This window comes from Rutidosis leptorrhynchoides, chromosome 6, assembly GCF_046630445.1.
Source record: "Rutidosis leptorrhynchoides isolate AG116_Rl617_1_P2 chromosome 6, CSIRO_AGI_Rlap_v1, whole genome shotgun sequence".
NCBI lineage: Eukaryota > Viridiplantae > Streptophyta > Magnoliopsida > Asterales > Asteraceae > Rutidosis > Rutidosis leptorrhynchoides.
This window is the reverse complement of record NC_092338.1, coordinates 57,339,779-57,364,020: the sequence shown is the minus strand read 5'-3', so window position 1 is coordinate 57,364,020 and position 24,242 is coordinate 57,339,779. Positions and strand designations below refer to the sequence as shown.

The 24,242-nt window shown below is 35.5% G+C and overlaps 1 protein-coding gene across 1 annotated transcript; it reads left to right on the top strand.

Annotated features, from left to right (window-relative positions):
- The first annotated feature begins 17,012 nt into the window (after positions 1–17,012).
- LOC139852733 (uncharacterized) lies at positions 17,013–20,469 on the top strand. Its single transcript, XM_071842064.1, has 10 exons — positions 17,013–17,067; positions 17,677–18,652; positions 18,788–18,872; positions 18,996–19,091; positions 19,240–19,392; positions 19,498–19,605; positions 19,691–19,810; positions 19,926–20,051; positions 20,148–20,231; positions 20,325–20,469. Exons 2-10 carry the CDS (start codon positions 17,697–17,699, stop codon positions 20,448–20,450), a joined length of 1,854 nt encoding a protein of 617 aa, XP_071698165.1. The 5' UTR covers positions 17,013–17,067; positions 17,677–17,696; the 3' UTR covers positions 20,451–20,469.
- The last annotated feature ends 3,773 nt before the right edge of the window (positions 20,470–24,242 follow it).

Genomic DNA, 24,242 nt, shown 5'->3' with positions numbered 1-24,242 from the left:
CTAGAACCATACCTCGTCTTCTTCTCGGGAGGACACTCCGCGGTACGGAAGGCCCCCTCAATGTCGGAAATCCAACATGTGCTCTTCAATGGATCCCTCACCCCATTAAACATAGGAGGTTGAGCATCCTTGAAGTTTTTGTAATGGAAGTCTCGCCTTCCATAACCACCATTTCCATCACCACCTTCGCCCCGAGGATAAATATTTCTAGCTTCTAATACCTCTTCAATCGCGGCATTCATTCGCTCATTAATTAGCTCGGTCACTTGCCCATCCACCGACTCTTGAAAAACCTTTCGGACATCATCAAGAAATTCCGCTCTTTGCTTTTTAACGATGGCCTCAACTTTGGCCGTGAATTCGGAGTCCTCGCTCGGGCCTCCAGTTTCGTTATCATGACCATTTCTCATCTTAATTCTACAAAACGGAATAGGTTAAGCAATGGAACAAACGAGAACGACATACATATATATCACACCGCCCCATATTACTTGACATTCGTCGTACATTGGCGACCTGACAAAATCGTCATTGACGGCGCCGTCTACTTAGGTCCCGTTACGTGGTCATAAGTCTTTAAAACAACATTTGACCAAAAGTATGTCACATTCATTTCAAAAGTAAAGATGTTTCAAGGTTTACAAAGTAGTTCGACAACTAGTTACATAACAAAGTTTAAAGTACAATTGAAACATATGCGACACAATTTGAAAGTAGCCAAAAGACGCTCCACGTATGCATGTATACTCGACATCCAAGCAAGTATCAAAAGTAATGAGCGGAAGCATGTATCACAAAACGTTCAAGGACCTGAGAAAAACATAGAAATCTGTCAACGAAAACGTTGGTGAAATCATAGGTTTAAGTATGTAAGTACAAGTGAACCACAAGATTTGTAACATTGATATAATAGTAATACATTCCAAAAGTTAATATTCACGAGCACCCAATTATCAATGCTTAACTTTCCTTCCATAGAACCTCATCACAATAGTGTTAGAACATACACTGTTTCTCGAAAATATATTCCATTCGTAAACGGTAGCGAACCGTTTGAATGAGGGTTTGTCAAACCCATATGGATCCATACAACATAAGTTCTCGCTTACACCCGGCAAGTGTAACTAATGATAATCAAATTGAGGATTTTGTTCTAAACTCGTATGTAGAATGTTTGTTTTCCTGTACTTGTGTTCACTTAGTAAAAGAAACGTTTATGTTTTCTCATCCCAAATGTAAGTTCAAAAAGAGTAAAAGTGGGACTATGATCTCACCTTGAGTGCACGAGTAAAGAGTACTTCAACAAGTAAACGTGTGCAAAGAACAAAGCTAGTCTTGACCTAAACAAATAGGTCGTATCAATAACGGTAAACACGATAGGTCAAAGTGCTTAATTAGTCCTATGGCTCGTTACGACTCGATCATTATAGCATGTAAATCAAATTATCAAGTTTCATGCAAGGTACAAGTATAAAAGCATGTTAGAATGATTGCATAAGTATTTGGTTAAGTTTGATTAAAAGTCAACTTTGGTCGGGTCAAAGTCAACGAAAAAGTCAACACGTTCGGGTCGGGTCCCGAACTATTTTTCTGAGGTTTTTATTCATATATAAGCATGTTAGAATAAGTTACATGTGAATCGGAGGTGCGTAGTATAGCAAACATTTTTCGAATTTTGACCATGTAGGTCAGAACTCAAACACGGCAAATGCCGCGCCGCGACCAAAGAGGGCCGCGCCGCGACACTTAACGTGGTCTGGTGCCTGGTCAGTTTCAATTGTCTAAGTCCAAATCCAAACCTCATTTTAACACAAAACACAAACCGTAAACTCTTACGACACGTATCTTATATCGTTGGAAAGGTAATTTGACAAGGAACACAACTAAATACGTTTCATCAATCAAAAACATCATTTGCAAATATCGAGTTTCCAAATTAAATGATCAATTAATGCTCATCATTAATGCTTCAATTTCATAAATGCACAATTATGATTCGGGAATCAAATGCACACATGTGATACGTCATTTCGTAGATAATTATGCATACAATGCAACTAAACACTTACCAACAACAATTCATGGCATTCAATGCATCAAATGCTCACATTTAGTTCTATCAAACCCTAACCAACATCACCAAAATCAATAATCAAGTTTATGAAGTTTTCTAAAACAACCTACACATCCAATTGAAGCTAGTGATGCTAGTAACACAATTAAAACATGCACTTATAACATTTAACAACATTCAAGCAAACAAATCACCAAATCAAACACACTAAAGTTCAAGTTCATGCTAGTTGCTTAAAATAACGAGATCGAACATATAAATAATATATTCATGTTAGACTTGAGCCATAGACACTAATTAACACTTTTACAAGTAAAAATCATCAAGAACACAAAATCTAGTAATTTTAGAAAGTTACCCAAATGCAATAAAGTTGGTATGGATTCGAAAAGGAAGATGCAAGGATTCCGAATACGTAATTTGTTTGGATTGGTGCTTGCTCGATTTGATTTAGATGATGAATCTTTGGATTGGTGTTTGAGAGAATTTGGTGAAAGTATTAAAGAAAAAGGAAAATGAAAATGGAAAAAGAAAGGAGGTGGGTGTGACTAGTCCATCTAGTCACATCTTTGTTCAATTGGCAAAACTAGTCCCTCGAGTTCGGTTGCGGGTGCGTGAATTACCTAAACGAGATAATTTAAACGCGTATCAACGGAAAGTGTTATAATTATATAACGGACTTTAGAATAAGTAAACGGAAAAAGGCGGGATGTTACATTACCTACTCCTTAAAAGAAATTTCGTCCCGAAATTTAAGTAGGCGTAGTAGTCGTTGTTTCTTCCTTGGGATTTTGCTTTTCCGAATTCGCGAATAGATGAGGATACTTCCTTTGCATTTGATCTTGTCTTTCCCAAGTAAACTTGGGTCACCTTTTGGCGTTCCAACGGACATTGACAATTGGAATTTGGCTTTGTTTTAACGTTTTGATGGAGGTGTCCACAATTTCAACCGGTTCCTCCACGAAATGAAGTTTGTCATCAATGGTAAGCTCCTCGAGAGGGATGATGATATCGGGTTCAGCAAGGCACTTTTTCAAGTTGGATACATGGAAAGTAGGATGAACGAAGCTCAATTGAGGCGGAAGATCTAAACGATAAGCAACGGTTCCAACACGCTCCAAGATTTCGAAAGGACCAATATACCGCGAATTTAGCTTCTCGCGTTTCCCGAAACGAATTACACCTTTCCAAGGCGCGACTTTTAACATTACGCGGTCACCGACTTGAAATTCAAGGTCGTTGCGCCGTTTGTCGGTATAGCTCTTTTGACGACTTCGGGCCGTTCTAAGCCTGTCTCGGATTTGAACAATCTTCTCGGTTGTTTCATGAATGAGTTCGGGTCCGGTGATTTGTGTGTCGCCTACTTCGGCCCAACAAAGAGGTGAACGACATTTTTGGCCATATAAAGCTTCGAATGGTGCGGTGTTAATACTCGCGTGATAACTATTGTTGTAGGAGAATTCGGCGAGAGGCAAGTGCTTATCCTAAGCTTTTCCAAAGTCGACAACGCAAGCTCATAGCATGTCTTCCAAGGTTTGAATTGTGCGTTCGCTTTGTCCGTCGGTTTGTGGATGATATGCGATGCTCATGTCTAAACGCGTCCCCAACGCTTCTTGTAAGGTACGCCAAAATCTAGAAACAAAACGGCCATCCCGGTCGGAGATAATCGATAAGGGTACACTGTGTCGGGCTACGATTTCTTTAATGTAAAGTTGTGCGAGTTTCTCCATGTTGTCGGTTTCCTTCATGGCTAGGAAGTGCGCGAATTTGGTGAGACGGTCAACAATAACACAAATAGTATCATAACCGCCAACCGTCTTTGGTATTTTGGTGATAAAATCCATCGTTATCCTTTCCTACTTCCATTGCGGGATTTCGGGTTGTTGAAGCAGTCCAGACGGTCTTTGATGTTCGGCTTTGACTTTGGAGCAAGTTAAGCACTTTTCAACATAAGTAGCAACGTCCTTTTTAATGTTCGGCCACCAATATTGTTCTTTGAGGTCATGGTACATCTTATTGGCATCGGGGTGAATCTAATATCTTGCTTATGGGCTTCGTCTAAAATAAGGCTTCGCAAATCCCCATAACTAGGCACCCAAATTCTTCCGGCGAAATATCGGAGTCCGGTTCCTTTAACTTCGAATCGAGAGGTGAGGACGTTCAAGTGTTCGAGAGAGATGTTTTCATCTTTGAGAGCCTCGTCTTGGGCTACACGAATTTGACTATTGAGGTTGGTGTGAATGGTGATGTTTAAAGCTCGGACACGAAGAGGCACCGCTCTTTCCTTTCGACTTAAGGTATCGGCTACTACGTTTGCCTTCCCGGGATGATAATGAAGCTCACAATCATAATCGTTTAAAGTTTCAATACATCGTCGTTGTCTCATGTTTAGTTGCTTTTGATCGAAAATGTGTTGAAGGCTTTTGTGATCGGTGAAGATAGTACTCTTGGTTCCATAAAGATAGTGTCTCCACATTTTAAGTGCGAAGAAAACGTCTCCGAGTTCCAGATCATGTGTCGTGTAGTTTCGTTCATGAATTTTGAGTTGTCGAGAGGCATAAGCAATGACTTTATTTCGTTGCATCAACACGCACCCAAAACCATGTTTCGAGGCATCGCAATATACAACAAAATCATCATTACCTTCGGGAAGTGACAAGATAGGAGCGGTGGTTAGCTTTGTCTTTAAGATTTGAAATGCGGATTCTTGTTCGGTTGTCCAAATGAATTTCTTTCCCTTGTGAGTTAACGCGGTTAGAGGTCGAGCAACTAAAGAGAAATCCTTGATGAATCTAAGATAATATCCAGCGAGACCCAAAAATTGATAGATGTGAGTAGGAGTGGTAGGAGTCTCCCATTTACTAATGGCTTCGGTTTTCGTGGGATCGACTTTAATACCTTGATCACTTACAACATGACCAAGAAATTGAACTTCCTTCAACCAAAATTCACACTTGGAGAATTTGGCATAGAGTCTTTCTTGTATCAAGAGTTCAAGCACAAGTCGGAGATGTTGTTCGTGCTCTTCTTCACTTTTAGAATAGACCAAAATTTCATCGATGAACACAATAACGAATATATCGAGATACGGTTTGCACACGCGGTTCATAAGATCCATGAACACCGTCGGTGCATTAGTGAGACCAAATGGCATAACAAGAAATTCATAACTACCATAACGAGTCCGGAAAGTGGTTTTGGAGACATCTTCCCCCTTAACCCTTAATTGATGATAACCCAAGCGGAGATCGATTTTTGAATATACACAAGACCCTTATAGTTGATCAAAGAGGTCATCAATGCGAGGAAGAGGATATCGGTTCTTAACCGTTAATTTATTTAGTTCACGATAATCAATGTACATTCGTAGGGATTCGTCTTTCTTCTTAACAAACAAAATCGGAGCGCCCCATGGTGAATGGCTAGGTTGGATAAAACCACGGTCAAGTAGTTCTTGGATTTAACTTTGCAATTCTTGCCTTTCGAATGGAGCAAGTCTATACGGTGCACGTGCTACGGGTGCGGCTCCCGGAATAAGATCGATTTGGAATTCTACCGGTCGATGAGGTGGAAGACCCGGCAATTCGTCGGGAAATACATCAGAAAAGTCACTAACAATTGGCACATCATCGATATGCTTCTCATCGGACTCGACTTTCTTAACGTGGGCAAGGATCGCAAAACAACCCTTACGGAGTAGTTTTCTAACTTTAAGGCACGAAACGAGGTTGAGTCCGGTGCAACTCATATCGCCATAAACAATCAAGGGTTCACCATTCTCGATAGGAATTCGGATTGCGTTAAGATCACAAAGGATGTGAGATTTCGTTTTGGCTAACCAATTCATACCGATTATTACATCGAAGCTTCCTAGTTCTATGGGTATCAAGTCAATTTCAAACTCATTACCCAAAATGTTTAACGTACACCCACGGTAATATGTGTCGGCACTCAATAGTTTTCCGTTGGCTACTTCAATGGTATAAGTGGTATCTAATGGAAGTGGTGGAGTACTAAAAGAATGAGTTAAAGTCTTGGATACAAAACTCTTATCGGCACCGGAATCGAATAAACAAGTAACATAAGTGTTGTTGAGAAGAAACGTACCCGTGACTAATTCATTGTCATCTCGGGCTTCCTCGGTGTTGATGTTGAAAGCTAGGCTGCGCGTATTGGGGTTATCTTTCTTCTTCGGGCATGCATTTCTATAATGGACCGTTTGGCCACATTCTTAACAAGTGCTCGTCTTTGGTGCATTGGCCCCTTTCGAGCGATGGGGGCGACACTTTTACATTCATTGGCCTTATGACCAACTCCTTGGCACCGATGGCAAATTAGCTTGCCACATTCACCAAAGTGGTGCTTGTTGCAAAGAGGTAGGTTTCCGGCATAACCCTTCTTGCCGTCGGAGGTGAAAGGCTTCTTGGCAAAGTTGTTGTTGCTTGATTGGGGGGCTTCCCATTTTCTTTTGTTGTTACCCGACTTATCCTCGGCTTTAGGTGCCGGAACTACGATTTCGTCCACCGTTTCTATCAACTTGCGGGCCATGTTCAAAGATTCTTGATGATTAGTGGGTTAGGATGACATTACCCCGTGTTTGATGCTCTTTGGAAGACCATCCATGTAAAGTTCAACCCTTACGGAGTAGTGTTCGAGCCTTCGGGTTTCTTCACGAGGGAAATATTTAACGATCATATTTTCCCTTAAGTCGGCCCAAGAGAGGGCGTGAGCTTCATCGGTACCCACCGATTGTACATAGGTGTTCCACCATTTGAGGGCGACACCGGCGAAAGTGTGAGTGGAGTATTTGACCTTGTCTTGGTCCCGACAACCGCTTATACTAAAAACGGCTTCCGTTTGTTCGAACCATCGAGTGAGAGTAACTGGTCCACCGGTCCCATCTAAAGTATGAGGTTTGCACCCCATGAAGGCTTTGTAGGAGCACCCTTCGCTTGAGTTACCGGCCCCTTGATTGTTGTTGTTGTGGTTGTTGTTATTGTTGTTGTTGGAGGAGTGACCGGCCATGGCCGCATCCACGGCGGTGGCTATCATTCGTTGTAGAGCTTGTTCGGGTGTCTCATGGCGTGGCACGCGACGAGGAGACATTGTTCCTTCAAAACACAAGAATACCGTTGATTAGTATTTTCAATAATACTAATCATGATATGGAATAAGAATAGAGAGGGAAATTTTCCTTGACTCGCCTTAAATTCTTTATGTCATAATGTCGGAACGTTCATATGAGTCACCGTAATATATTCCCGGAAATTATATTACCCTAATTCACATGTGCATTCGACATTATTTCACTAAGTCAAGGTGACGCGTCAATCAAATTAAACAGCGTGAGATTAAGATGAAATAAGAGTAGATATGAGTAGAAACGTTCGAGTATAAATGCACAAGTAGTCAAGTAATTCCTACTTCAATTCTATATGTCGGTTGTAGTCTAGACTCACTAATGTACCCTATGACTCGGGGTTGACACCAATGAACTCTAAATCCCTACAACCAACGCTCTGATACCATCTGTAGCGACCCGACAAAATCGTCATTGACGGCGCCGTCTACTTAGGTCCCGTTACGTGGTCATGTGTGATGACCCGAAATTTTTTGACTTATTTAAACCAATTCTCTATACGATTTATTATTTTAACACGTTAAACAAAGTCTGTTAGATTGAGTCTCAAAATTTTAGAACTGTTACATATATACAATTACCTTTGACTACTCTCGACGATTCATGAACAATTATATGTATGTATATATATATATGTACAAGTAAAAACGACTTTCCTACAGTAAAACCCTATTTGCTACAGTAAAAATTACTTTGCTACAGTAAAACACTATTTGCTACAGTTAAACACTATTTGCTACAGTAAAATACTATTTGCTACAGCAAACACTATTTGCTACAGTAACACTATTTGATGTCGACGACCTAGCAAACAAAAACAGAAAAGGCGGCCATGCGATCGCATGGCAAAAACACTGAAAACTCATGCGATCGCATGAGCTACAGTAAATCGAAAAGTACTATAAAAGGTCAGTTTTGCTCGACGAAATTTTTCATAATTATTTATGTACGTAAATTTTATATTTATAATTATAATTATAATTTTAATTTTAAGTTTAATAATAATAAAGTATATTCGAGGGTATTTTTAATTCGGGTTTCAAACCGTTTTAAAATAAGGAAATATTGGGTATTGTTCGGGGTATTGTTCTTGAATCCAAGACCAACCATACAGTCGTCTACCATCATTACGTCTACGCAATTTGCCTACAATATTGAATCGCAATATTGAACTGTGAGTTATAGTCTCCCTTTTTAAATACTTTAAATATTTTTGGGCTGAGAATACATGCAATTTATTTTAAACGCAATAAGACACAAGTACATACAAAATTCTACGCTGAGTTAAACCGAAAATCTCTTAGCTTTGGTAACTAGTAGCTGCCAGTACATAGGATATGGACTGGTGAGCGCGAATAATTGTATATGGATCCATAGGGCTTGACATCCCCGTCCGAGCTAGAGCGCTAGCCTTTTAACGGACGTATGTTATTTGAGTTTAAGACACGTTGGTTTGCGCGTATTAAAACGAATGGGGTAATTATCACTATAGCGTTAAGTTTAGTTACCAGGGTGCTCTGTTACGTAGAATCTATTGATAAACTTTTGATGAAATCTTGTGGTCTATCTTTATATATGTTTATGACTCGAGCAATTAAACCTATAACTCACCAACATCCGTGTTGACTTTTTAGCATGTTTTATTCTCAGGTCCTTAGAATGCTTCCGCTGTGATGTGCTTGTTGCCTGCATGGAGTCTCTCATGCTTTGTACAAAGTTTATTGCATTCAAAATAAAACTGCGTTGTGTAATAAATAATTGGACTGTGATGTCAACCTGTAAATTAAAGACTTATGTATTTTGGGGTTTTGCTTATACCTAAGCACTCGCCCACATGTTTATAACTTTCTATGTTTAGAAAGTCACTTATTTTAATGAATGCAATATTTTATCAAAACGTATCATATAGAGGTCAAAACCTCACTGTGGAATCAATGATTAACGTGCCGCGTCAATAGCGATTTTGACGGGTCGTTACATCATGAGTCTTTAAAACAACGTTTGACTAAAAGTATGTCGCATTCATTTCAAAAGTAAAGATGTTTCAAGGTTTACAAAGTAGTTCGACAACTAGTTACATAACAAAGTTTAAAGTACAATTGAAACATATGCGACACAATTTGAAAGTAGCCAAAAGACGCTCCACGTATGCATGTATACTCGACATCCAAGCAAGTATCAAAAGTAATGAGCGGAAGCATGTATCACAAAACATTCAAGGACCTGAGAAAAACATAGAAATCTGTCAACGAAAACGTTGGTGAAATCATAGGTTTAAGTATGTAAGTACAAGTGAACCACAAGATTTGTAACATTGATATAATAGTAATACATTCCAAAAGTTAATATTCACGAACACCCAATTATCAATGCTTAACATTCCTTCCATAGAACCCCATCACAATAGTGTTAGAATATACACTGTTTCTCGAAAATATATTCCATTCGTAAACGGTAGCGAACCGTTTGAATGAGGGTTTGTCAAACCCATATGGATCCATACAACATAAGTTCTCGCTTACACCCGGCAAGTGTAACTAATGATAATCGAATTGAGAATTTTGTTCTAAACTCGTATGTAGAATGTTTGTTTTCCTGTACTTGTGTTCACTTAGTAAAAGAAACGTTTATGTTTCTCATCCCAAATGTAAGTTCAAAAAGAGTAAAAGTGGGACTATGATCTCACCTTGAGTGCACGAGTAAAGAGTACTTCAACAAGTAAACGTGTGCAAAGAACAAAGCTAGTCTTTACCTAAACAAATAGGTCGTATCAATAACGGTAAACACGATAGGTCAAAGTGTTCAATTAGTCCTATGGCTCGTTACGACTCGATCATTATAGCATGTAAATCAAATTATCAAGTTTCATGCAAGGTACAAGTATAAAAGCATGTTAGAATGATTGCATAAGTATTTGGTTAAGTTTGATTAAAAGTCAACTTTGGTCGGGTCAAAGTCAACGAAAAAGTCAACACGTTCGGGTCGGGTCCCGAACTATTTTTCTGAGGTTTTTATTCATATATAAGCATGTTAGAACAAGTTACATGTGAATCGGAGGTGCGTAGCATAGCAAACATTTTTCGAATTTTGACCATGTAGGTCAGAACCCAAACACGGCAAATGCCGCACCGCGACCAAAGAGGGCCGCGCCACGACACTTAACGTGGTCTGGTGCCTGGTCAGTTTCAATTGTCCAAGTCCAAATCCAAACCTCATTTTAACACAAAACACAAACCGTAAACTCTTACGACACGTATCTTATATCGTTGGAAAGGTAATTTGACAAGGAACACAACTAAACACGTTTCATCAATCAAAAACATCATTTGCAAATATCGAGTTTCCAAATTAAATGATCAATTAATGCTCATCATTAATGCTTCAATTTCATAAATGCACAATTATGATTCGGGAATTAAATGCACACATGTGATACGCCGTTTCGTAGATAATTATGCATACAATGCAACTAAACACTTACCAACAACAATTCATGGCATTCAATGCATCAAATGCTCACATTTAGTTTTATCAAACCCTAACCAACATCACCAAAATCAATAATCAAGTTTATGAAGTTTTCTAAAACAACCTACACATCAAATTGAAGCTAGTGATGCTAGTAACACAATTAAAACATGCACTTATAACATTTAACAACATTCAAGCAAACAAATCACCAAATCAAACACACCAAAGTTCAAGTTCATGCTAGTTGCTTAAAATAACGAGATCGAACATATAAATCATATATTCATGTTAGACTTGAGCCATAGACACTAATTAACACTTTTACAAGTAAAAATCATCAAGAACACAAAATATAGTGATTTTAGAAAGTTACCCAAATGCAATAAAGTTGGTATGGATTTGAAAAGGAAGATGCAAAGATTCCGAATACGTAATTTGTTTGGATTAGTGCTTGCTCGATTTGATTTAGATGATGAATCTTTGGATTGATGTTTGAGAGAATTTGGTGAAAGTATTAAAGAAAAAGGAAAATGAAAATGGAAAAAGAAAGGAGGTGGGTGTGACTAGTCCATCTAGTCACATCTTTGTTCAATTGGCGAAACTAGTCCCTCGAGTTCGGTTGCAGGTGCGTGAATTACCTAAACGAGATAATTTAAACGCGTATCAACGGAAAGTGTTATAATTATATAACGGACTTTAGAATAAGTAAACGGAAAAAGGCGGGATGTTCCCCTCGGGTGGTTTAGTCCCCCTCGGGTGATCCCAATCGTTGTCAAAAAAAAAAAAGTAACATTATGATGAGATTTATTCTTCAAACCCGTAATCCACGGGTCATTAAACTAGTTACTTATTAACCGTTTATTAACTTATTGTAAACTCACAACCCCATACTTGTTTTCCTTATCGTGTGGTTTTTTTATTACGAATTTAAGAGGCATTATAAGAGAAAAATATTTAAGTTATAATTAGAGGTTTTCTATATTTTTTAGAAAGGCATGCAAATATTTATAAATTAAAAATACTAGATGGAGACTAGCAATTACAACGACACCAAACAACCCTCATACATCATATCGGACAATTATCGAATATAACAACACGTCACTCCATACCATCCGCGAAATACGGACACATTCTAAGAATCAATTATACTACAATTAGATAATCACGAGAAATATGAAATGAAAAATATAATACGAATGGATAACATCGTGAATCAAAATTGAGGGCCCAAATGGAGTCTTTTAAGCTTTCGAATCTAAATTCAAAGAAAATGAGTCCGAAGAATCTGAATCCGAATCCTAAGGTGATAAATCTTCGTCAGACCCGTCTTCTTCTTGCATGTTCCTTATCACATCAATCGCTTGAAGACACCATTTAATCTATTACGATATTTGTTTGGTTTCATTTGTTTTTTTATCTCGAATGTACTTAAAGAAATGATGCTTATTGAATGCTTTCTTGATCCTTTTCTTATGACGAAATCTGGCCGATTAGCATTCTCCAGAATTTCAAAATTAAATGGTCTGAAAAGCATGCAAACTCTCCATTTTTGGCCCATATTTGGCTTTCTCATTCTCTTTAAATTACGCAATATAACTAGAGTTGGGTGAATTTACAGGCCATATATCTAGGGAGTCCATCGGCCCAATTGAGAACTCCTCACTATCCTTTGTAGGCCTAGCAACATTGGGGCCCAATGAGTTCTTGGGTACAACACTTTTAAATTGATCTAAGGAGCCCATAGATTTATTATTATCCGATTAGGGTTAAGAATTTGATATATGGAAACAAAAACAAATACAAAACTCAATATCATGTATAAGAGATGTGATATATGGAAACAATTAGTAGTAATTATCTCACCAGAATGAAAAAAGGTAAAGGGAAAGGGAATTAACAAGGAAAAAGGAAATAATTAGATTATTTTTATTTAATTTTAATAGGAAATAATTAGTAGCACGGTAATTTCAATAGGAGAGTAATTTTTAGATATCATGAAGATTTTTCGGACACTACCTACATTCTGTTCCGTTAGATCACATTTTAATTCCAAATTTATAGGTTCCGATATTTGAATTTATTTATATTACATTTGATCATTTTAATTATAGATTATAGATTATGAAATTATCTTCACAACTTATTGTAACTCAAAGTAAAATGAAACTTGATTTGTTGTAAATGAATTTAATTAAATTAGGAAACAATGATCAACAAGAGAAGGAACCAATTGATTGTGTATTGAATTAATCTTCAAATGATTACAAGTGCTTGTTAAATATATAAGAAACAAATGATCATGTACTTACATCAAGAAACTATAATTTCTAAATGAATTTGAATATAAAATCTTACAATAAACAATCCCACGAATCGTCAAATGATCATATAGTTACATCACGAAACTATAATTTTTAAATGAATTTGAATAAAAAGTATAACAAACAATCCCCTGGATCGTCAGTACAACTACAACGCTGCAGAAACAATTTGTCAAAACTCAAAAGGAACCGAAACCTGGTAACACAAACTAATCAGTATAACTACAATTAATGCCTTTTGTTTGCTACCAAAAATTACAAAATTTCTTATAACATTATGCCATAATAAGATCCATTGAATCATCATATTCCATTGGAGGTAACTCATTCAAATCAAATTCATGAACCACCTTACTCCCACCTTCACCCATTACTTCAGACGAACCCAACATCAACAGACCATGAACTGCTTCCATTATATCACTCGATATTACCATACTTTCGGGCTCGGACCATCGATCTTGAGACATTAGTATTAAATTATGTGCCGCATTTCTTATTTCCTCATCATCATCCTTCACATGATCATCATCAGCTATTAAACCCGGACAACTTCTTTGACGACTCTTAAACTCCCACCCGAATAAAACTTTAGGCGAGATAACGTTACGCCCTGCAACGAACGCCTCCCATCTGTCAGCCGTATGAGTCTCCAGATGAGAATAAAGCTCTTTTACCGATTCGAAACTCCCTCGACAAATACGACACACCGATTTGCCTTCACCGTTTATAAAACCCACACCGAAATCTTTCATAACTTGTCGATTAACAACTTCCTTCTTTGTATAACGTGGCCGTTTCTTTAAATTCTTTCCCCAAGCAGCCAATTTAACAAGATCCGATTTTTGAAACTCTTTTTTGGATAACTTGAACTTGTTTGCGTTTTTGGGTTTGTGGTTTGTCGTTTTGACAGCATTATGATCATAAATCACCATCTGATTCGTGGCTTCAACTCCAGTATATGAGTTTTGAATAACTTTATGATCAATTGTACATGGTTTTTGTTTCGGACCTATGAACTTTATACAGATCCTTTTAGAAGAGTGTGTAGGGCTAGAAGATTGAGATTTCATTGCTGTTTGTGAATTGATGAATGAACGAATTAAAGAAACTTGAAATTGATTTTTACGAATGAATAAGGTAAGTATGGGTTAGTATATATAGATGAACGAATGAAGGGATTACAGAAAGAAATAAAATTACTTGAAGTCAATTTTGTGCGTACGAATAAGGTAAAAATGGTTTAGTGTATATATAGATGAATGAAAGAAATAAAATTACTTGTCGCTAAAGGAAGTAGGGTTGTATTTCTATTACAATCACAATAATTAAGCGGACACTAATGGGAAATTAGGCTAAGAATCTAATATATGGAAACAAATTTACCCTAACGAAAAAAAGATAAAGGAAGTAACATGGAAAACGGAAATAATTAGTAGTAAACGTTGATTCAAATGAACTTATGTTTGATGCAAATAAGAGAAAATTAATTAGCAGTAACTTGGATACTACGTAGATTTTGTTCCGTTGGATCAGTTTTTAATTCCTAATTTATAATTATAATTCCCACCATTTATTTTTCTTGAAATGACACATTTTTTTCTTTTTCCTTTTTATTTTTTATTTTTTTATTTGAAAAAAACAGGAATGTAATATATTAAGACATTTCATGAAAAAGTGAAAGTCAATTAGCACATGAGGGAGCTGAAATAGATTTACATACAAACATCCATTCAACTTTAACATATTAAACAAAAAAAACACTAAAATCTAAGATCTAAGATGGTGGGTGATGTTATTAATCTAAATAATTTTAAATTAGAATTAAATTTTATTAATTAATTATTATTATTAAATCTTATTAATAATTATTTTAATTATTAAAATTAAATAATTTTGAATTAATTTAATTAATTATTTTGAATTGAGTACGAGAAGGTATAAAAGTTAGGCAGAAGGAAACAAATCTAAATATATATTTTAATTTACAATTTTAAGATAAAATGACAACCAATATTATCTCTTATGATTGGATGTGGATTGTCTAATATGCATTTTAAGTGTTTGATGAAATGTTCAGCTGACGAGTTTCTTAGTCGGACTCTATGGTTCCACGGGTCATTAAATTAAATGACTTTAGCATTTACGTTAACTTAATACCTAAAACATACCATTAAACTGTTTTGTTTAAACAATCCCGTGATTTCACGGGTCATTTCACTAGTATATTAATATATATAAGTTTCAATTATATACTAGTATATATTTTTAAATTTAAATTTAAACCTTAAAACTTTTTTTTTTATTAAAAAAATGTAGGGAATATTATATCAAAATGCATTCAACTTTTAACAAATTCCTATTGTATGCATTCAACTTTCAAAACTCCTATTGTATGCATCCAACTTTCAAATATGTACCATTATATGCAAACAATGACTTATACAGCAGGTATCAGGTTACTAACCTTAATTTTTTGACGCAATTAGTCCCTCAATATAACGGCAGTTAGTTTTCGTTAATATCAGTCATGTCATGTGCTAAACATGTGAGAGTAACTTCTCATCCTACCACTCCCTTCATCTTCTTCATCAAGAAAAAATAAGAACCTTAATTTTATAAACCTTAAATCAAAATCTATCTTTATTTATTTTCTTATTAAAAATCTCTAATCATTAATTAATTAATTAAACTAAATTTAATAGAATTTCGATTAGATTCAATTTTCTGGAATGTTCCGATTCTTCTAAACTAAGAAATAATCTTAATTCAGTTCAATTACCTTTTAATTTTATATATTTTCTCACATTTAATCTTCTTTAGATCCATTCCTTCATCAATTTCCTTCCATTTTATGAACCCTAATTCTTCTTTCCGTATAGTATTTACTTTACCACATATACCACGCATCTCCAACAATGCTTCACAAGAGTTTCAAACCGGCTAAATGGTAAACATTCCTACTTATTTTTTATTTTTATTTTTTGACATAATCATGTCTTCTTTGTTTGTATTTATTGATTTAATTGATACTTACAGTAAGACGTCGTTAAAATTGGCGACATCTAGGATTAAATTGATGAAAAAAAAGTAAGGGGTACATATGAAGAAAATAGATTTAGCACAGTTGCTTGAAACAGGACAAGATCGTACTGCATGAATTCGAGTACGTTATCTAATAACTTAATTTAATTAGATTGCTAATTGTTAATTTGAATGATAATGAACATGTATATGATTAGTTCCTTTCTAAAAGCGATGGCTGATCTTTCCATCGTGATTTAAGGTCTTCCCATGTTTACTATCAAGTCCATGTTTATGTGAACACTAGTAGATTTATTGTTTAACAGGCGTTGAGCATCAGGAAAGCAATTTTCAGATTTCAAAATATCTAGTAGTTTTCTATTAAATTTAGTTTAATTAATTAATGATTTGAGATTTTTAATAAGAAAATAAATAAAGATAGATTTTGATTTGGGGTTTATAATATTAAGGTTCTTACTTTTTGGTGATGAAGAAGAAGAGGAAGGGAATGGTAGGATGAGAAGTTACCAAAACATGTTTAGCACATGGTTGATATTAAGGAAAACTAACAGCCTTTATGTAGAGGGATTAATTGCGTCAAAAAATAAAGGTTAGTAACCTGATACCTGTTGTATAAGTCATTGCTTGCTTACAATAGTAATGCATACAATAGAAGTTTTGAAAATTGATACATTTTAAAATATAGTTTTTCTAAACATAGCCCTAAGGGCTATGCTTAAGAAAATAATTTGAGCATAATTGGTGGTACGTTGTAGTTAGTGGAGTGGTTAATAGGAAATTATTATAGCGGTTATTTACAGGTTACAACAAAATAAAGCATGTCCTAAAAGCTTAAGGATAGCCCTTAGGGCTATATTTAGAAAAACTCATATAATATTCCCAAAAATGTACTACTCCACGACTATCTCCTACTTAAATTAAACGCCTGGCCAATTTTCTTCAACATTTTATTTTTTTCTCTTCTTCCTCTGTTTTCCTTTCCAGGATTATCATCCGAAGTAAAAACTTTACAGGTACGTTTCTCTCTTCGATTTCACGTCTGTTCTTAATTATTAAATCCTGAATTTCATTATCATGTATAAGTTGTCAGGTCCCAATTATGATTTGCAATACTTTGTGATCTATTAATCGTTCCCTTTTATATTATGAAGATCGTCTTAGATTATGATTGTAATTGTGCTTTATCTTTGCTTGTACGAATGCTAATTAAAAGTTATACAATCGATCTGAAATTTAATTATAAATTTTCGTCGGATTTTTATCTTTTTAGGTTTTTGATTTGATGTCATTGGCCGTTTATAAATCATCCTAGGGTTTTGAACCTTAATTATGATTTTTTAAACATGTTAGATGAAGTCAGTTTAGTTGATATTACTTGTAATTGTAATTTTACTGTTCAAAATTTGATAATCAATTCATCCTAGGGTTTTGAACCTTAATTATGAATTTTTAGGTTTCAATAATGGTGAGTTCAGATTTGATCACTCTTATCCAAACACCCTCTCAGATTGAGTCCTTACGCGTTTTGCAAATCCGATCTTTCATTGGCGGTCCATTAGATTATAAACTATTTGCTTGTATACTATGTTTGATCAATGTATTATCTGTTGTTGCGTATACAGGGGTATAAGTAGGGTACGAAATGTTAGAGCAGTTACTGATTTTCACCAGAGGAGGGTTGATCCTCTGGACATGCAAAGAACTTGGAAATGCTTTAAGAGGATCACCAATTGATACTTTGATTCGGTCATGTCTTTTAGAGGAACGATCTGGTGCAGCATCGTACAACTATGATGTTCCCGGTGCATCATATACTCTCAAATGGACGTTTCACAATGAACTTGGATTGGTGTTTGTTGCTGTGTATCAAAAGATTCTTCATCTTTTATATGTTGATGACTTGCTTGCTATGGTGAAGCGAGAGTTTTCGGATATCTATGATCCGAAAAGGATGAGTTATGATGATTTTGATGAAACGTTTAGGCAGTTAAGAAAGGAGGCTGAGGCTCGGGCTGAGGAAATGAAGAAATCAAAGCAGGTGATGGTTGATCGGGTTAGTAATTTGGGTAAGAAGCAAGGAAAACAAATGCAAAAATTAGGGTTTGAAGGAGGTAATAAAAAAAAGAGTGGCGGCGGGGAATCGGTTAAGGATGGTGATGATGATGATAATAATGTAAGAAATGCTAAATTGGAAAATGGACATAATAATAGAGATAGTAGGGTTAATGGTAAAGAAAACGGTAGTGTGAAAACTAATAGTGGAGCTTTTGATGTGAATAAGCTACAAAAGCTTCGATCTAAAGGTGGAAAGAAAGCTAATGTTGTTGTTAACAAGGTTTCAAAAGAGGAACCAAAGAAAAAACCGGGTAAAAAGAATAGAGTTTGGGATGAAAAGCCCGTGGATACCAAATTGGATTTCACGGATCCGGTTAGTGAGAATGGTGATGGTCACATGGGTGTTGCACAAGTTTTTGAAGGGGAGAGTATGATGGACAAAGATGAAGTTGTTAGCAGTGAAAGTGAAGAAGATGAAGAAGTAGAAATGGATAAGAAGATAGATTCAAAGAAGAAAGGGTGGTTTACATCCATGTTTCAGAGGTAAAACATGTTTCCTAAATGAAGTTCAACCTGTTAAATGGTTCAGCTCACCCGTTTTAGTGTATAGTTAAATGAAATTTTGGCTATGAATAAGATCAAGTGACTAAGATTCTTTTATCTTTTTTATCTGTTTAGCATTGCCGGGAAGGCAAATTTGGATAAGGTTGATCTAGAACCAGCTTTGAAGGCTCTAAAAGACAGGCTTATGACTAAGAATGTGGTATGTTAGAGTTACATTTATATTTATAGTATTTATTTAATTAGTTAATTTCTGTTCTTGATTACTTGAATGAAGTTTCAAGATATTGGTGGACTCAATCGGTGTGTTTTTTGTGTACTACAGGCTGAAGAGATAGCAGAGAAACTATGTGAATCTGTAGCAATCAGCCTAGAGGGGAAAAAACTTGCTTCTTTTACTAGGATTTCATCAGCTGTGCAGGTGAGTTGACTCGGTCAACCCGTGCTGGTTTTGTGTGTACTCTTGTTTGTATTGATAAATTATTTTCTAGTGTTTTGATATATATGGGGATATGGGGATAATTGATTGATGTAAATGATTTTGTATGTAATTACACTAACAACTGCAGTCTGCAATGGAAGATGCTCTTGTTCGTATTTTAACTCCAAGGCGTTCTATTGACATTTTGAGAGATGTTCATGTGGCTAAGGAACAACACAAACCATACGTTGTGGTTTTTGTGGGTGTAAATGGAGTTGGAAAGTCTACTAACCTTGCAAAGGTAAAGATCAACGGATCAATTTTTCTATTTGTTGGCATTAATATAATTGAAATTCATATGTTCTTAGCTACAGTGTAATTATGAATCATGAATGCAACTGTGTAGGTGGCTTACTGGCTTCAGCAGCATGATATCAATGTCATGATGGCTGCTTGTGATACATTTCGTTCAGGTGCAGTTGAACAGCTCCGAACTCATGCTCGTAGGCTCCAGGTATGATGACCAACCTCTTTATTGTCAAGTTGTTATTTGTTATACCTCTTAATGGTGATGCTAAGATATATATATTTTCTGTCAGATCCCTATATTTGAAAAGGGTTACGAGAAAGATCCTGCAATTGTTGCTAAGGAAGCAATTCAGGAGGCCAGCCGCAATGGATCAGACGTTGTTCTTGTTGACACAGCTGGTCGAATGCAGGTATTATTCATGTTCTAACTTGTTTTTTTTTTTTTTTTTTTCTGTTCTAGCTACACTTATGATTAATAGTATGTAAATATCTTCTTGTATTAACCGTAAGTTGTTGCATTTGCAGGACAATGAACCGCTGATGCGTGCACTATCGAAGCTTATATACGTCAACAGTCCAGATCTGGTACTTTTTGTTGGGGAAGCATTAGTTGGGAACGATGCTGTGGATCAACTTTCTAAGTTCAACCAGGTATAAACTCTGTTATATCTTTAATATATGATCATAAAGCATGGGTATAGTTAAGTTTTTAGTTTGTTAACATCTTCTTCATATCATTATTTACAGAAACTAGCTGACCTGTCACCATCATCAAGCCCTAGGTTGATTGATGGGATCTTGCTAACCAAGTTTGATACCATAGATGATAAGGTTAAACTTGAAGTCATTGGACTCTTTTTTTTTTTTTTTTTTTTTTTTTTGAATAGTTGGTTAATACTGTTTGGTTACAATGGGGTGGTATAGGTTGGGGCTGCACTTTCGATGGTTTACATATCTGGATCACCTGTGATGTTTGTGGGCTGTGGACAGTCATATACAGATTTAAAGAAGCTGAACGTCAAGTCTATCGTGAAAACGTTGCTTAAATGAGTGTGCACATGAAGCCCTCGTGCGAAGTCGTGTTCTTTGGATCCACATCTATCACCAAACTATTCAGTCTGCATCTGCTTTGTTCTCTCTACTTTCAGTTTGTTTGTGTTAAATCATGTTGGTAAACATCATTATTTGGATGATGTCTTGTTCTCTCTGTTCCTTGTGCACACTACATATGTGGATTGGCTTGTGAAGTTGCATGTCAGAGTACTGAATAAATTTAGAATTCACCATACTTGTACAGAACGAGCCTTGTCTACGAAGCAGAGCGACCTCGTCTTGCTTGCTTCTGGCGAAGCTTCTAGCACTGGATAATAGGCATGGCAGGAATACGACTTTTTAGGTCGATTGAAATTATTGTACTTTAAAAGTATTTGTTTACTTAATATAGTTCCTAACTCCAAGATAGTAAATCTCCAAGTTAGGAAGGCTTGAGTACTCGAGTATGCAAGATGTGCTTCTTTGCAACAGTAACTGTATTCGAATAAGAGCAGGGGTAAAAAAGTAAATTCAAGACATGGTTGGCATCACCATAGAATTAACAGCCAGCAAAAAAAACATTTATGAGTCAAAAAGGAAAAAAAATGCATAGTGAAATCTTAAACGATAGATCATAGAGACAGAGATTATTGATCAATTTTTATAACCAACTCCAAACACACATAATATACTGGGAGTTTGAATGGTTGGTCAGTGAATGGTTGGTCAGTGTCTTTATCACAAAGTACTCGGTAAACAACAACCTATCCGATCTCCCGTTCCATCTTTTCTTTACCGAAAAAAAAAAAAAAAAACCCTTGAGCCATAGACATTTCTCCTTCTAGTTCTTTTTTTTTTAATATAAATTTAATCAAGGTGTAATAATCAGTAATTGTGGTTTTGAAGAAATATTGTATTAAATGAGTAAGAAGATTATAAGGGGTTGGTTTTCATATGATAGTGTGGGACATGTGGATAGTCACTTAGGCAAGATTAAAACTTCATGCACTTCTCCAAGATTACCTCAGGTTGCAAAAGGTAATAACTGACAAATGATTTTTATGGTGGTTTTTTCGATCTAACTACAGATTATAGATTACCTTGTTTGATCATGTGATGTTGAACTTGTTCATGTGGGATAATAGATCCATTTGTTTCTATCATATCAATTGGAAGAAAAAACATAATTTGTTGCTTCTTTTTGCAGGAAAGTGAGGCTGCAAGAAGCAAATTTAAAGCCTTGAAGTTAAAGAAGCTCACTTTACAATCCGAAGTTTTATGTACAGATGCGGAGCTAGAATTTTAACTAGGGGATGCTCGACTTATTTATAAAGAATAACAATAAATATTGTATGTTATAGCAAGATAACATAGTCTTTGATTCTAATCGCCTTATTTTAGAAGTACAGTATATCAAATAAAAACATTGTAAATTTTTATTCATTTGCTTTTATTTTGTTTCATCTCCCTACTTCGTTCCTTTTATTTCCCTATTGTATTCCTTTTATTTCCTTTCATTTCCGTCATAAAAGAGACTCACAAATGTAATACATATTTTATTCAACTTTGTTTCCTTTATATTTATATAATTATCGTTCATAATTTTAGTACTGCGCAATAAATAAATAGAAAATTTAGTTGAAATTTAATGGAAATTGTTTAATTTAAAAACAATTATAATAATAGCTTTAGAGAAAGTCAGAAATAACATCGAGTTTCATTTAATATACATACATAACAACAAACTTAAAATAAGTTGAATATCTATAACTTTCTTATTTAAACATTTGGCATATGTAGTTTGCTACTATACTTGACAACATATATACACGGGCGGAAATGACATCGGGTGAATATCTATAACTTTAACACCGTTATAAATATCTACGATTGCCACATTTAGTCGAATGAAATGAGGAGAACAGTTTCATTAACGAAATCTCTGACAGTTCCCATTATTTATTTATTTATTTGGTAAAAAGAAATATATTAGCACAAATAGGGTGAACATACGCAGACAGTGGATGGCCTAACCCATATACAACAGGTAACATACAAGCAAAACATAAACCAAATACAATCAAGGAATCATAAACCCATTATGATTCTAGAAACTCCAAACGACTTAGATCAAGTTGTCCCATCTTTCATGACACGCTAACACTAAGCCGTTAACACATACAATACTCTATACCATCACTGCCACTTTAAATTCCACATTTCTTCAGCTTTCTCTACAGCTTGAGACATGTTGACTTTTAGAGTCAACAGTTTGACCCTAATAAATTCATGGACAGATATTGCCAATTCATGCTCACATCTTTTATTTCCATTAAAGATTCGTTCATTTCTTTCATTCCAAATGAAATACACAGCAGCTGCAATCACCAATCTTGTAATTATACTCCATATCTTATTCAGGAATGAATATCTTGACATGACTTCAGCAATTTTCCCAATTTTGTAAGATAAAACTCTGAAGAGAAGCTTTTGTTTCATATTTTCCCATACTTGTCTTGAATAATTGCATTCACTAAACAAATGTATAACTGAATCTGGACCACGTACATCACACAAAGGGCAACTGAACTGCTATTTGGCTTCCACTTTTGTAATCTATCCTAAGTTGGCAGTCTATCCCACAATACTAACCATAAGATAACAACATGCTTTGCTCGATTTATACATCTTTTATCTCGCAATATCGGGTTCATACGTGTTCGTTTCGGTTTATAATTGAAAATTTATTGAAGATATATTGAAGTTTAACGTGTTTTATGTAAAGGTGTTGTTTGAGTTGTAAATTGAGGTATTTGTGGTGGTTTATAGGTGTTTTGGAGCTAAAATGTCAAGAAAAATGGTTTCAGTTCGAGCTACAAGTTCAAGATTTTCAAGGCCAAAAACTGATGAAAAAGCTCTCCCTTTCACGAGCCATAAAGGCTTAATTTTCTCCCTTTCGCGAGCAACGAGTCGAGGCTTTTTCGCGATGCGAGATATTTAAAAACGAAACACGAAGACCAGGAATCTTGAACCTCGCGATCGCAAGGTTGTTATTGTTATAATTTTCGCGATCGCGAAAATTGTTGGTTCGGTGATATTTTTTGCTGATTAAAACGAATTCGTGGGATTTTCGATCATAACTCATTCCAGGGTGTACCAGGTGTGAAAAGAGACGAATTTAAGGTTTTCTAAGGCCGAACTTCATCAACTTTGAAGGACCTTAACATCAAGATTGAAGATTGGGCTTAGATATATGATTATTGACATTGGTAACATCTATTTTCTTGATTTAATAATGTTTTTCATTGTTTATGATTGTGTGGTTACTTGTTCTTTCATCATGATTTGCTAAACTATCCTAGTGTTTGCTTTAATGCAAGACTTGTGATGATAAATTGTTCTATGTTTTGAATTGTTAAAGTTATTATGTTTGATTAAGTGTGCTTTTTCATAAGAACCACTGTTGTGATTGTTTATATGCTTTAATTAAATTATAACGATTATTGACTAATTAATGTGAACTGAATTAGTGATAAATAGTTCATACTTCAACACTTTGTGATCTAGACATCTACATGTGAGTGTAGGTGGTGATTGAATGACATTGTGATAACACAATTGTGTAGACAATTTTGAGTTATCTTAATAGGCTAGGTTTTACGTGAGTTTAACCAAGAAAGAGTCTCATTAATTAAACAGTGTAAATTGAACTATGAATGATGTCAATATGAGTTGACTGAATTTGTTAGGTCTTAATAGGGCTGTAAACGAGCCGAGCCAAGCCCGAGCTTGGCAGTGTTCGAGCTAGGC